At 41.8% G+C, this 15,600-nt stretch overlaps 1 protein-coding gene across 1 annotated transcript; it reads right to left on the bottom strand.

The window, feature by feature from the left end:
- On the bottom strand, positions 3,056 to 6,621 carry LOC104772543. The gene is made up of 2 exons (XM_010497145.1): positions 6,151 to 6,621; positions 3,056 to 5,785 (listed from the first exon to the last, which is right to left on the bottom strand). Exons 1-2 carry the CDS (start codon positions 6,619 to 6,621, stop codon positions 3,056 to 3,058), a joined length of 3,201 nt encoding a protein of 1,066 aa, XP_010495447.1.

The following is a 15,600-nucleotide window of genomic DNA, read 5'->3' as shown; positions in this document are numbered from 1 at the left end:
ATAAGAACGTCAAAAATCCCAAAAAGTGCAAAGCTCTAGTTAACCTTATCGTTCACAAAAAGTGTTCACGACTGTTCCGATCATCACTCTTGTTCTTGTTAACTACCTTAATCGATCTTGTTTCATCAAACCTGGTCCACAATTTTTCTTTTAAAGTCAATATAATACTAAAAATAAAACAAACGAAGAGCTTCAACTTCATCATATTCACATTTTTAAGTAAAATCATTGAAATTTTTTGTAAAAAACTTATATTTACACAAATCTGGACTGAAAATCAATTTTTTTTAAAAATGACATAAGCTAATGAAACTAAGACATCATAATAAGATTAAACAAGGACAAAATTTAAACATGCAAAAAAAATTACACAAATTAACATACCTAATTCGATCGACAAGGAGCAACGGAGAAGAGAAATCCAACCGGATTGACCTTGAGATACTGAAGAGGAGACCACCAAAACGACTAAGAAGCCGATGGATAGAAGGCGGAAGACAGTGAAGATGGATAGACGACGGAAGACGGTGAAGAAATCGAATCGGCGGAAGATGGTGAAGATGGAGAGAGATGGCGACGATAGAGAGAGACGACGGTGAGATGGTCAAGATGGAGAGAGACGACGGTGAGATGGTGATGATGGTGAGAGACGACGGTGAGATGGTGACGATGGTGAGATACGGCGGAAGGGTTTTGTCTCAATTAGCCCTTTCGGGAATTTTTTAACCTTAATTATTTTCTTACTTTGTCGAGACAAAGAGAAATTTTTCTTAATTTGGCAAGACCCATTACGACAAATTAGGCCCACTCAATGGAGCCCCAAAATTATTTTGATTATTTTGATTAATTTTGCTGTTTTCTTAATTTCAGGAGATAAAAAATCTACAGATTTTATCTGAAAATAGAATTAAGGGTATAATTGGCTATTTTTATATCATAAAACCTATTTAACCAAACTCTTCAAAAAAAAGTATAGATGGACAAAAGTTGGGAAAAAACTCATTTTTTATAATTTTCCCTAAAATTATTATTGTAATGTAATGAAAAGGATTACAATTTAGAATAAGTATTAACTACTATGAAAAAAAAAAAAAAACATAAAGATATAGCAAATCTCAATTAGTAGTAACTAATATTGTTTTGAAAAAATGAGAATTGTTAAAAAAAGATTTGCTAACCGCATCATTTTTGTGGTTTGATTTTTCTTCCTTCAACCGTGATATTTTCTTTCTCTCTTACGTTTTTTCCTTCTCCTCATATCTGTTCACTATATTCAATGAGTCGCTCATCAATGGTATTGCCCACACAAGCCACAAATTCCTCTTCAACGGTCCTAATCATCCCTTGCAAGTTACACATGTATTTTGGATGCAGTAGTTCTATTGTCATTCTATTACTTCTCTCTAGTGAATCAACAACATTACCTATTCTTTTTCCTTATATATAAGCTAAAACTGGTTTTATTTTCATCAGATGGATAGAGTACTTACTAAATTCTGTGATTTTACAGCAGATAATCGATTGGTTAAAATTCACAAGGTATACTGCCTATAAATACAAGAACCTAGACCACATATTTAATATATTGGATACAAAACGAGTGATAGTTGTTACTTCAAGAGTTGCTAAAAAAAATGAAATAAATTCGATGATAGAAGCATCTATTACCTATTGGACCATCCGATAGATGGTCCTAGATCATCATTTCCAACCATTTATAGGTTTACCGGAGTGTTCCCAACAATATTTGTGAGACTCAGAAATATAAATGGTGAGATGAAGTCGTGTGCTCTAGTTTAAAGTTTAAGGTTTAAGGTTTATAAATATTTTATTTAATTTTTAAATATAAATTAATTTAATTTAAATATAAATATATTCTCAGTTATATTTAATTTATAAATTTATATTTAATTCTCAGTTATAAATTATAAATTTATAATTTAAATATAAATTTATAAATTTATCAGTTATATTTGAGAGAAGAAGAAGAACCCTAGGATTTTTATTTTTCTCCTAATTCAAATTCATTTAATTGGGACTTAGATACCTTATAGGTTATAAAGGTAAATTTGTGTGTTATAACCGAGTATTGTTGTGGGATCAGTTGGTTAAGTCCTATGCTGTCTGTATCTGAGTACGTGGGTTTGACCCGCGGGAGTGGGGATTTCCACAATTTTTTTCGATTTCGATGGATGCTACCTTAGGTTTATATAAATAAGTTTGTATGATTCTTTCGAGAATTGTTGTGGGATAAACAGGTTAAGTCCTATGCTAAACACGGAAGAGGTTGTGGGTTTGAATCACCAGTGTGTGGATATTCCACAATTTTTTTTCGAAGAAAACAAAACGACCTCGTTTTTGCATTTTTGATGGCAGTCAATACACACGTGGACTCTGAGTCAGCATCTCTAACGGTTGACTTAAATCCGTTAACTTGGACTGTGAAATTGGCTCAATTTTGTAAGTATAGGTATGAAATTTGAAATGTCTTAGGGTACATGTATAAATTGGCACTCCTTATTTGTACAGGTAGCAATTCGCACTTTCGGAGTGTGTACGGGTATGAAATGGCCCTTTTCCCGCTCATTATATCGATGCAAACTGTAATTTACAAGTAAAGATAGTGTCATTTTGTGTTTTTCCTCCACGTTATTTGGGTATTGCATTGGCATGAAACTGATGGAGCTATTGAAAGCATGGGGTTTGGAAAAGAAAGTGTTTACCATTGCTATATAGAATGCATCTTCAAATAATAATATGTAAGGGGTTCTAAAGAGGCAACTTAGAAAAGATTTGGTGTGTACTGGGGAGTTTTTTTCACATAAGGTGTGCAACTGATATTATGCAATTTAGTTTTTATTATGCAATTTAGTATGTATTTAGCTCCTATTTAGCATTGCTTAGAGTTAGATTCTCATGTTTTTTTTTTTTTTTTTGAAAAAGGGCTTTCTATTAATTGCAAAAGAGAAAAGAAAATATTACAAAAGCCCAGCCCGGCTTTAGTTAGTTTAAGAGGCCTAAGCCCAGCAACAATTGAAACACATGTAAAAAGATCTTAGAGTGAACCTAGGGAGCTAGGGTTGAGCAGTCTAGGTGATGGAATAGTAATCGTCACTGATGCAGTGGAAGACGATGAGAGAGTTGAGAACCATAGTTGAAGCATGAGTGAAGAGACAGACGGATTTGTGGCTCGGAAGGAATCAATCCGGTTTCGGATAGTAGAGTCGATAAGCTTGAGAGTAGATTCAACCGATCTGAAATTTTGGCGATGAAGACGAGTGTTTCTTTCATTCCAGAGGGTATATAAGGAGCATTGCCAAGCCAGTAAGCATAATCGTTGGTGTTCCTTGGGTCCTCGCAGTGAGCTCATTTGTTCCAGATTTGCATCCCAGTTCCTGCATGGTTGAAGTGTACATCTTGCGGCAATTTGGGACCAGACTGACCAAGAGTAGTGACAGTTGAAGAATAAGTGGTTCCAGCTTTCATCACAGGAGTTGCAGAGAAGACAGCGGGGGTCTGTTTGAAATCCCCAGCCAAGCAACCGAGCCCTAGTCCGGCAACGGTTTAAGGTGAACAACCAAGTTAAGAAGCTATGCCTAGGTATCCCTCCTTTGTTCCAGACAGCTCGTCGCCAAGGCACTAAAGCAGATTGGTTGACGATGCAATCATAGACCCGTCTCGTTGAGTACTTCTGGTAAATCTTGCCTTGCATTTCCCATTCATAGTGGTCTTCTTCTTCAGATAGATGCAAGGTAGTTAAGTGAGCGTGAAGAGATACCTGATTGTCAGATCGAGGGTTTGGGAGACGCCAATTGTCGTGGTTATAGACCTGAGCCAGTGTAGCAGTTGCACAAATGCCCAGCCGGGTAGTAGAGAGGAAAGTTGATAGGTTTCCAAAAGGCGACCAGTTATCCGACCAAAACCTACAGGTAATCCCATTGCCAACTCGTAGCTTTATCCAATTGTAGGCCATATCTTTAACTTTGAGTAGCTTGTTTGCTAACCAAGAGAAATTTGGTCGCTTTTTCATTGTCCAGAAGCTGCTCAGTGATCCTCTCAAGAAGTGTAATCTATACCAAGCCACCCATACTAAGCCTGACCGAAAGAAGAGTAGCCAAATAAGTTTTAGTACACAAGCCGTATTCCAGGTAGCTAAATCTCTTATCCCCAAACCTCCTTGATCCTTTGGCTTTGTTATATTGTCCCACGAAACCCTTGCATTATGACGACCTTCACAATGACCTTTCCACAAGAAACTACTACACATAGTGTTAATTTTCCGAATGCAAGCTTTTGGAAGCAAGAAGGTTGAGCACCAAAAGTTTGAGATCCCTGCTATGACTGTGTTAATGAGCACAAGGCGACCTGCAAAAGATAAGGATTTTGAACACCAATTGTTTATTTTGCCTTTTACTTGTTGTAGTAATGGTTCACAGTTCTGAAGTGTTAGCTTCTTCGTGCAGAGGGGAACTCCAAGGTAACGAACTGGAAGAGTGCCATGAGGAAGGCCGGTGGCTACGGTGATTGAGTCTATTTCTTCTTCTGTTAATCCACCACTATAGAAAGAGGACTTTTGTAGACTGATTGCAAGTCCTGGTCGCTCTTCAAATTCTTTAAGAACCTCCAGGACATTTTGGACCGATGAGACAGAACCATCAACAAATATGAGAAGATCATCAGCAAAACAAAGATGGGTGAGCTTGGCGGTGTCACAGTTATGATGATAGAGAAACTTCCCTTCCTCCGCAGCTTTATTCAACATAAGGGAGAGGTTATTCATCGCAATGACAAACAGGTAAGGCGAGAGAGGGTCTCCCTGCCTTAAACCTCTTCTTCCCTTAAAATATCCTTGAACTGTTCCATTGTAACCAATTGTGAAGTTTGGTGTGCAGATACAAGCTTGGAGCCAACGGAGATATTGATTCGGAATCTCTAAAGCTTTTAAGCAGGTGAAGAGAAAATCCCATGAAAGTGTGTCAAAAGCCTTGGCAATATCAACTTTAATAACTATTCTCTTTGGTCCTTGACTTTTATGGTAACCATTTACTATTTCAGCAGCGAGGACCGTATTCTCCAGAAGAAGGCGATCAGTTAAGAAGGCTGTTTGATTTGGAAGAATTAATGATGGTAGGATGGGCTTTATCTTTGCAACCAGAAGCTTAGATACCACTTTGTAGAGTGTGTTCAGACAAGAGATAGGCCGGTAGTCCTTTATCGATGACGCACCTGGCTTCTTTGGAATCAAGGCCAATATAGTAGCATTTGTAGATGAGGGGAGGAAGGACGAGTGGAAAAACTGAGTGATCGAAGAAATGACCTCTGGTCCTAGAGTACTCCACACTGCCTTGTAGAAGCCTAACGTGTAACCATCGGGTCCTGGAGCCTTGTTCGGGTTCAACTTATGCATCACCTTGGTGATATCTGGGGGAGTTGGCACCATAAGCATAAGTTGCGAGTGATGGCTTGAGATCCTAAAGGGATTTAAGTTCTGAAACCAAGCTAGTGAAGACCGGATGGAACATTGTGGCAGATTTTCTGGCCCAAGGATAGCTTGGAAGTGACTTATTGCATGGATGCTCATTTGCTCAGGATCTAGTAAAAGCTCACCAGTGTCCAGCATAAAGGATCGGATAGTATTGTAGTTAGCTCTGGACTGACACATCTTATGGAAGTAAGATGTGTTTAAATCCCCCTCCTTTAACCAGTTTACCCTTGATTTTTGTCTGAAGTAACTTTCTTCTATTGCCCTCAGGAAGTTCCACTTGGTGTGGAGGTCTCGCTCTTGCTGAAAGGTTTATGGAGAAGGGTGCCGCAAAGCATGTACATGTACATCCATTAACAAACGGTTAGTTTCACTCACTCTCTCTTGTATTTGTGAAAAATTCTCTCTGTTTATATGTTTCAAGTCTCTTTTAATGGTCTTTTGCTTCCAACAAATGTCTGCCAGAGTTGAAGCAAAGCTTCCGGCCTGAGCCCAAGCCTCATCAACAAGTTGGTGAAAGTTTGGGTGTTTGGTGAGGTAGTTGAAGAATTTAAAAGGCTTGGTTCCAGCTTTTGGGAGTTGGTAAGCAAGGTCAACAAGGCAGGGAGTGTGGTCTGAGGGCAAGGGGGGGAGGAAAGTAGCAGTTCCATTAACCAGTGGTCATTAACCAGCACACGACCAAGCTTTTTGGCAACTAGAGAAGCAGGCTGGTTGTTTGTCCAAGTATAGAATGGACCTTGAAACCTTAGATCAAAGAGCTCCAGCTGGGAGAGGCAATCACGCAGTTCCGTCATTGGAGGCGTAAGGTAGTTCACATCTGGTGATGAGTGCTCTTCAAAATGAGTAATTTGGTTGAAGTCACCACCAACCAACCAAGGACAAGTGTGAAGGGAAAAATAACTCTGAATCTGCATAAGTTCAACCCAAAGGTCTGTTCTCTCTTTCCTTACATTTGAAGCATAAACCGATGTGAACACAAACTGAAACTTGTTTCCAACTGTTACTTCACAGGTAAGGGTTTGCCTCGACTGATGCATCACTCTAACAGTAGCAGGGTCTTTCCAGATTACAATAATTCTTCCATCAGCATCAGACATGTGATTTGAGATGAACTTCCATCCCGGACATGCTCTTTCCATTACTTGGTTCAGGGTAAGATCTTTTACATGTGTTTCTAAAATTGCACCAAAAAGTGGCTTGTTTCTATTAAGCCAATTGCGCAGGGGCTGATGCTTATCCGGGTCATTTAAACCTCGGATATTCCAAAAAAGTGGCGTGTATCCATAGTTAATGGGTAAGAGGTTCTCCCTCTAAGGACGGAGAACTGGTAGGTACAACAGTGACTCTTGAGGAAACATAATGAACAAAAAGAGAGGGAGGATTAGTGACATTGGGTTCAACAAAAAGAGGAGGGGAATGAAGGGATGGATGGGAACGAGTGCGCTTTAGAGTTGTTGGAAAGTGTTTTCTGGTGAGTGAGGGTAGGGATACGGCAGGCCTGAGGGCAATATAGCTGCAGGGAGACTGAGGATAAACGGGCCAGTGGGTTCTGGAGGTTCAGTATTCAAAAGTGGTTTAGAGGAAAGCGGTTTTTGGTGGTGGTGTTGAGCAAGGACTTGTTTCACAGAGGGACCGGGTTTATGGCGATGTGGTTTTGATGGGGACTGTTTCTCAGAAAGGCATAAAGGGGGGGGGGGATTAGAGTGGGAGGTGGAGAGGACTGAGAACGGGTTTGATAAGGTTGAGTTGTTGGCAGGTTTAGAAACTGGCTGGACAGGTTTGAGTGGTTTGGCAGGAATAGTAGGATTTAAAGTTTTCTCCGGAACTGGTACAACAAAGTGTGCAGCAGTGCAGTCAGTGTTGGTGGAGAGGGTAGGGTTCGGTGCAGTAGTGGGGGCATCAGAAGTTGGCTTTACTTTTTCTTTATAAACTGCCTTAACTGACGGCGTATTGTTTTTCTTTCGAGGTGGAGCCACTGAAGGGGTCTGTTCGGGAGCAGGAGGTAAGAGGAGACAGTTCTTTGCTACGTGTCCCAGTTCTTTACAGTGGGAACATGTAGGAGGGAGCCAAGAATACTCAACTGCAATTTCTACAACTTCACCACTATCTCTAGTAAACTCCACCACCTTCGGTAGCGGTTTTGTAAGATTAACTAAGACTTTAGCATGAGAAACCTTGAGGCTCACAATATTTAAGGTAAAGTCATCTGTTTCCTTTGGTTCCCCCACTAGACCAGAAATTAAACTAATGCCTTCTTTCGAGCGCAGATCCAACGGTATATCAAACATATGGATCCATATGGGGATGGAGTCCATCGCAGGGGCCTCAGAGGAAACTGTCGGAGCCCAAGGTACAGTGTGAAACATTGAGTCTCCAACATACCAGACACATTTTCTAGTACTTTCTATCGGATAAAATCATTGGGAATCCGGACAAGCATAGATCAACTTTGATGGTTCATATGAATTTCTAACCGTTGACCTTTCCCCCACATATGATTTAGGACACTCTAGACCTGATGGTAAGGGGGTGACCTACCTTTGAAAAAGCAAATGATGAAGTCTTTATGAAGCTGAGCCCCACGTTCAAAGACTTGATCAGGAATATGCACTCTCGGGCGCCCAGATTCAGAGACAGTAACTGGAGCAAGCCGCTTTAGAGATCTGTCCACCGTTTCCCTCATCTTCTCAACTAAGGTTTTACCAGCCGGAGCTTGCATTGAGGGATTTGTGGATGAGTTAGCGGGTCTTCCTGGTGAAGAGCAGGGAGAACCGGTGCAGAAGTAGTAGGACCAGTAGTGGTGTGGGTGACATTGTTCGCAGATGGAGTTGGGGCTAATGTAGTGGGTTTTTTGGGGAGGGAAAGGGCTGGGTGAGACGATGGAGTTGAGGCAGGATTAGTGAGGAGTGGAGAAGAAGCTTTCGGGGTTAACACAGTAAAGTTTTCCTGAACAGTGTTTTCTTCAGGAACAGTACAACCAGATCTAGGGTTCCGGTGAGCTAGATTTGGGGAGCTTGCAATGGAGCTTTCAGCCTAATGCATCTCAACATTAGTAGTAGGGGTTGAAGCGGGACATGGACCGTGCACAACAGGCTCTACGAGGCGAGCAGTTTGTTGTCCAAATTTTTGCTTGCGGGAAATTTGAGAGGAGAGAGGGGGGGAATTGAGCTTGGTCAGGAGGGTCAGGGGGGAGTAAAGGGGGAGGTGTGCTCTCACCAGCAGTGAGAGGCGTTGGGCTCAGGGCGGAAGCACGACCATTAGAGAACTAGGAGTTCGCCGATGGGGTCGCCATCGGAGAGAATATGTGTTCTTATTTTTATATGTAAAGTATTAGGTTATAGGTAACCATCACTCTAGATTCTCATGTTTTCATGTTTTTTATTTATAGTTTATGCATTAGAGTAGAATTACATAGCATTTATATGTTTGTTTGCATAAACAGGTGCATTAGGTGATTTGGTGTAACACCTGTGTTCTGATAAAATAAAATATTTGAGTTTTTGTAGGGACTGGAGTGAAATCGATTTAATTCCAGTTGGTTTGTTTAAATAATCAATTTATTATTTTAAGTCAAAAGGATGGTTTAATAAATTAGGTGATATTGGTTAATTTAATTAAACTGGAAGTTAATCGTTGTGATTGTGAGTTATGTGTGTTGGTGGTCACGTGTACTGGGTGTGGTCTATTACGATTAGTCCAGTTGGTTCGGGAAGGTGGTTATTGAACCAAGCCCAATTATATATGTGATATCTTTGCCTTCCTTGCGACCACCGTCACTTGGGGGATCGGAAAGCCTAAATTAAATTAAGAGTTGTCATGCCGTTAGTGTGGTGGTGGTGGCCGGTAGTATGAGTAACGGAGAAAGCAGAGTTTCAGTTGTATCGTGAGAGAAGAGAGGGCTTGCTGTGGTCGAGGTGGTGAAAGGAAGAGAAAGTTGTGTTCAACTGCTGGTGGTGTCGCGAGGTAGGAGAAGAAAAGGCGAGCCGTGTTGCGTGTGAGGGATGGTGAACAGATCGTGAGTAAAGAAGCACACTATTGCCGTAGAAGAAAACAGAGCAGATCAGAGAGAGTAAAGGTACGTGATCGTGATCTATGGAGAGAGATCCGTGACGAGAGAAGAGGAAAGGAGACGCCGCAGAGGTGGGTTTTACCACTGATGGGTCTGGTGACCCATTCCGTAGCTTTGGAGCGTCTCTTTGGTGGTGTAGGCTTGTAGGAACCAGGCCAGGTTGGATCTGAGAAAGGAAAGGAGAAGAAGAGAAAGAAATGGAAGGAAAATGGAGATATAAGCAGTGTGGAGGAGCCAACATCGTGGGTTCTTTGGAGCCATATATGAGGCCTTTACGGAAGGTTAAAGATATGGAGGTGTTATCTCCATCAAGCCAAGACTTCATAGCAACTAAGAGAGCTTCATTTGGAGTAAATTTCGAGGAGTTATCTGCGTTGCTTTCTGGCCAAGTAATTTCTGGAAACTGTAAAATCTGTGTTAAGTATGAACCCTAGAAACTGTTCCGAGATGGTTCTTTCTAGGCAACGTTTGGAGGTCCAAAACTAGTCCGATCGGGACGAAATTTGGTGAATAGACTCTTGATACTACTGGTTTCATATCCAACGGTGGAACTGCGAATTGAACGGTTAGTTTATGTTTTATTCGTATGATGAAATGAAAGTTTTGTATAGATTGCATTGTGTTAAGTTGTGTTGTTTGTTGAACCAACGTGCTCGGTTTGAGCTGAAACATTTGTTAGAGCTTTCATGGCTTATGGAGCAAGTTCATGGTGGTTGTAGAACCAAGTTAGAGCTCAGGAGTGTAGGGTTAAAGCTAAGACGTGGGTTCATTAGAGAAGTAATTCCATGGCTGGATGGAATAAAATATTCCAGCCAATCTCTTTTGTTATTCGGTCGCTAGGGATGATTGGTTGTGCCACTCAGTAACTAGATAAGGTGGTGTTCGGGATACGTGTTTAAGTGACTTGATCGGGTGGATCATGAGATGGTCAGTGGGAGGAGGAATCAGAGTCTACAAATGTAAGATATTTGTGGAGCTGAAGTACGTTTGTATGATTCCTTGTGTGTATAGCCAGAAGAGTTAGTTAGTAGCTGCAGAGTATGAGTTAGTTGGATCTAGCTAGTTTTTCTTGGAAGTTTTTGTAAGGAGCAGTTAACGCTAGTTATCGCATCGAAATTATGGGGTTCCACTGAGATTGTTTTATGTGTGTCTTGTGTGAGGATTGGGAATCTGGGTGCGGTCGTTTTATTTGGAAACACTAAGAAGGAGTTCATAGCATGAGGAGATTCTCAACAAAGGAAACAAGGATCAAAGAGAAAATGAAGAGGACTCGACCAAGGACTAGAGCCGGCACACGACCGAGCAGTCAAGGCACTCGACCGTGAGGATTTAAAGAAGGAAAAGGCACTTGACTAATAACCCGGACGAGCAGACGGTCGAGCGTGTGTTCGAGTGCGTGTCTATGACCAACACGCCAACTCTCTATTTTGTTTTCTAGCTAACTAGGGCTTCCTTCTTTTTCTGTAAGCTTGTGAGTCTTTGGCCATAGATATCTTTTTTTTAGCTCTAGGTTTTTTTTTTTTAATCTAATGTTAAATTATATTCAAAAGAAAAATATAACGTTTTTACAACTTGTGCAGCTTTTGTTGAAAAATAAAGTCTGAGAAAAAACTAGAAAATCCTAGGAAAAATCTTTAGTCTAAACTCTGGATTGCAGCCACATCTGAAAACCTTCATCATATCGCCGATCATCCATTAGACCTATAGCAAGAAGCTGATCTCTGACCTGCCTATCTACCCACGCGATTATGGTCTCTGCAGGCTTCGGTGTCTCACCATGCCTTCGACCATTCCTTTCCCGCCAAAATGTATAAGTCACCTTTTGAAATAGGTAGCGAGTAAGAAAACCCTCCACCAGCTGGAGATTCGGGTTAGAGATGTAGTCGAGAAGGGAACCCCAGTCTGTGGTGAACCTTGTCTTGAACAGCCCTTTGGCAAGAGCTGACCACACAATAGAAACAAAAGGACAAGCGAAAAAAATATGATCACGGGTTTCCAAGGTAAGTTGACAAAACACACAAGTTCCCGCAGCCTGCCCATTCCAAGCAACCATACAAGCACCGGTAGATAACCGATCTAAAACCGCCAGCAAAACACAAAACGAGTACTTAGGTGTGGCATGACCAAACCAAACTCCCCTATGCCATGCCACAGTACTCGACGTAGTATGAGTGTGGTTCTAGGTATCACGAGTTGAAAATTTTTGTCGAAACACATCATTTTTTCCTCGCCAGAGTACTCTATCATCCCGCTCCTAACGTTGCTGCCATTGTAGAGACAATATATCCTCAATCGCATTAAGATGGTCTGCGCGGTGCCGCCTATGCCAACGACGAGCCCACACCACCGCCACTGAACTCTGCCAGCTAATTCCCAGGTCCAATACACCACTCTCCCCCACAACATCAGCAAGTGTACCCATGCTTGACCAGTTATCAAACCAAAAAGAAGTGTTTTCACCGTTTCCCACCTCCACTTTACAAAAAGTTTTGGCAAGGTCACGGTACTTTAGGAGCTTTACCCATATCCATGAGCCCAGACTAGTAGTACCTTTTATGGACCAGAAAGAAGCTTTGCTTCAGCAAGTTCATATGAACCCATTGTACACACAGAGAGTCACCTTTTGAGACTAACCGCCATATCAGCTTCAGAAAACAGACCACGTTTGCCTCATGAAGTGATCTTAAACCAACACCATCCTCATATTTTGGTTTACAAACAACTTCCCACGCCACTTTAGCCTTTCTCGTGCTCATCTCCATTCCTGACCAGAGAAACGCTGAGCACAGGGAATTTATCTCATCGAGACACTCCCTAGGCAACCGATATGCACCCATCCAAAAGCTACATACACTCCAAAGAACAGAGGAGATCAAATTAAACCAAACTGTAAAAGAGAGGTAACGAACCGTCCAGGATCCAATCCGCTTTCTGATCTGTTCTAATAAAGGAGAACAGTCGGCAGTGGTAAGATGTTTGGTAACTAGGGGGAGTCCCAAATATCAAACCGGCAGCGAGCCTGTGACAAATGGGAGCGTAGCAGAGTCAGGTCGATGAGTGATGTCTCCCGCCAAGTAGAGTGTAGATTTTCCAAGCTTATACTCAGGCTAGACAACTTTGCAAACTGAGTGAAAGCCGCAATAATGTCCTCAATAGATCTTTCCTTACCATCTGAAAGGACCATGAGATCGTCTGCAAAGTTAAGGTGGGTGAGACCGAGAGATCGACACCGAGGATGATACCCAAAAGAGTGAGCACTTGCCGCCCTATCAAGCAGTTTCGGTAGAAAATCTATGCAAATGACCCCGAGAACTTTTGAAGAAGCCCGCTAGCTCACCGTTCATGTGAACAGAGAATGAAGTTGTAGTTACACGTAACATTATCCAGTGGATGAACGTTGGAGGGAACTGCATTGCGGAGAGGAACTGAATCAAAAGCCTTTGAAATGTCAATATTTATAGCACATCGACCAGAAATGGAGTCCTTGTGGTAGTCCTTAACTAGTTCAGTAGCCAGCAACACATTCTCAATCAACAATCGATCCATTACAAAATCAGACTGATTGCTGGAAACAAACCTTGGGAGCACCCTCTTAAGTCTGTTAGCAATGATCTTGGAAATGACTTTATAAATCACATTAAAGCAAGAGATGGGCCTATAATTCTTCATTTCCTTCGCAGAGACTTTCTTAGGAATTAAAGCAAGAATGGTGGAATTAGTACCTTTAGGAAGAAAACCCTTAGCAAAGAATGATTGAACAGCGAGCACAAATTCTGGACCCAGAATCTCCTAAGTAGCTTTGTAGAACTTCGAAGTAAACCCATGAGGACCAGTTGATTTATCATGTGGTATGGAGAAGAGGACCTTTTTAATTTTCTCACCCAAAAATTCCTGGAGTAATACTTGTTGGTCCACTGCAGAACAGCGGAACGGCAGTAGGAGCTCTATCTCCTCCACTGTGGTGCCCTCAAAACCCACGGGAATGGTCTGCAGAAAGTCGCGAAAATACCTTTCAGCCTCAAATTAAATTTCATCATTAGTGACAATAACTCTCCCATCAGCTCCCTGAATCTCTTTAATAGAATTTGAAGCTGTTCGTATAGTAACCGCTCGATGGAAAGCTTTGTTATTCCTGTCTCCCACTTGCAACCAGTGCAACTTTGATTTCTGTTTAAGGTACTTTTTTCCAAACCCGCCAAAAACTCCCAGCGCTTGTAAGCGTTATTCTCCTATACCATCGCTGTAGGAGACGGGTTAGTAAGGTTTGTTTGTTGCTTTTGGCATAAAACATCAAACGCTTCCTTAGTCTTCTTAAACAGGTTCTCCAACCTACACTTTGCCAAAGAGCGCATTGCTAGTTTTAACCCCTTAAGTTTCTTAGTAAACCGAAATAGAGAAGAAGTAGACAGAAACAGAGGCTGCGTCTCTTTCCAGTAGGTGTCTACTAGCGGCTGAAACTCCTCCATCTCAGTCATTAGATTGACAAATTTGAAAGGCTTCCTCCTTTGAACATATTATCTACATCCCCCTTAATCATAATCCTACAGTTCAAATGGTCATAGCAACCTCCTGCAGCAAATACACTATATGCCTGCGAAAACAGCCGTGTCCATGCATTATTGACCATCACGCAATCCAACTTTTTGAGAATCAGATCATTATCCCTCTTGTTACACCATGTAAAAAGGGAACCATGAAAAGCCATATCTACTAAAGAACAATGATTCACCACTGCTTGAAAATCCCTCATACCACCGGACGTCATCGAATTAACATCAACCCTGGAATGCTCCACCATATCCAAAGTTCCATTAAAATCACCAAATATAAACCAAGGCTTATTATGGAAAAAAGGCGAGTTAGGGTGTTCTCGCAACTCCTCCCATAGAACTTTGCAAGCCTCCACTGTATGCAAAGCGTAGACAAACGAGCTGAAGAACTCCTCTGCTTGATCTTCAAGCTTCACAGAGCAAGTTACCAACTACTCACTCTTGTAGAACAGATCCATTCGCATTGTGTCCTTCCACATGACCCAAATGCGACCCCGAGTATTAAACTCATAATTTGTCAAAACGGACCAACCAGGAAACAAACGACTCACTAACCTTTGAGCCTTCCTTTCCCGAACCCTAGTCTCCAATAAACAACCAAACTGAAATCTATTCCCCTCCAACCACTGTTTGATAATGTAATATTTTGAAGATTTGTTTAAACCACACACATTCCAACAGAACCCTGACATTAAGGCTTCTAGAGAGACTTCTTGTTCTGAGCAAGAAGGGTTGAATTGTTCTTTTTAGTCGTTTTGGAGCCCTGCATTAAGTAGGTCTGCACCGGTTCATCCGCTTGCGTTCCACACTTGACAACAGTCCCCGATTGACGATTAATTTCCTGCTGAGAAGCGAGCGTTCCACCATCAGGCAGAACCTGCTCCTCCTGAACTACATCTGATTCCCTATCAACCTCGTCAACATCCTCTAAAACAGAGTAAGAATTTTTTAGCAGTGAACCCGCTCTCACTTCTGTTACCTCCTTTCTCTTACCCAGATTTCCCCGACCAGATTTCGGAGTGATCCACGCATCCGACTCCTTTTCCACATCCGTCTCATTCACCGCATCGGGGCCCTGTTCTGACCTTTCGTGATCCCTCAAATCCGAAGATAAAGCCACAAGTAAGGTCTCCGGCACTTGAGACTGAGTTTGGACAGCAGGAAGAGGGATGTTATGAACCTGAGCAGGGGAAGGGGGCAGAGTTTGCTGATTTTGAACTACCGCAAAAGGCAAACAAGAGGAGCTAAGATGACCCCATTTTTTACAGCAAGAACACCTTGGTGGAAGCCATGGATAGCTGTATTGTACAACATATTCTAGCTCCTCCTCCTCCTCAGCCGTAAAAACAAACTCCCGAGGCAAATCCTTCATTAAATTTGCCTCAACTAAAATTTGAGCTTCATCAAAACTGACACACGCCTCTGTTTTAGGATGCAGCCTAACAGGTACACCCACTGCACTTGCCAGAAGCTCCAGACCCTTCTCTGTGAACATGGTA

This window comes from Camelina sativa, chromosome 20, assembly GCF_000633955.1.
Source record: "Camelina sativa cultivar DH55 chromosome 20, Cs, whole genome shotgun sequence".
Lineage (NCBI taxonomy): Eukaryota > Viridiplantae > Streptophyta > Magnoliopsida > Brassicales > Brassicaceae > Camelina > Camelina sativa.
Note: the sequence above shows the minus strand (reverse complement) of the source record. Positions and strands in the feature narration are given on the sequence as shown.

Bases quoted from the DNA above. Each gene is read 5' to 3' on its own strand.
- LOC104772543 (XM_010497145.1), bottom strand. From the start codon at position 6,621: ATGGAAAGAGCATGTCCGGGATGGAAGTTCATCTCAAATCACATGTCT. The intron at 5,786-6,150 runs GTTAATGACCAC...TAAACCTTTCAG, and splicing joins AAAAGCTTGGTCGTGTGCTG to CAAGAGCGAGACCTCCACAC.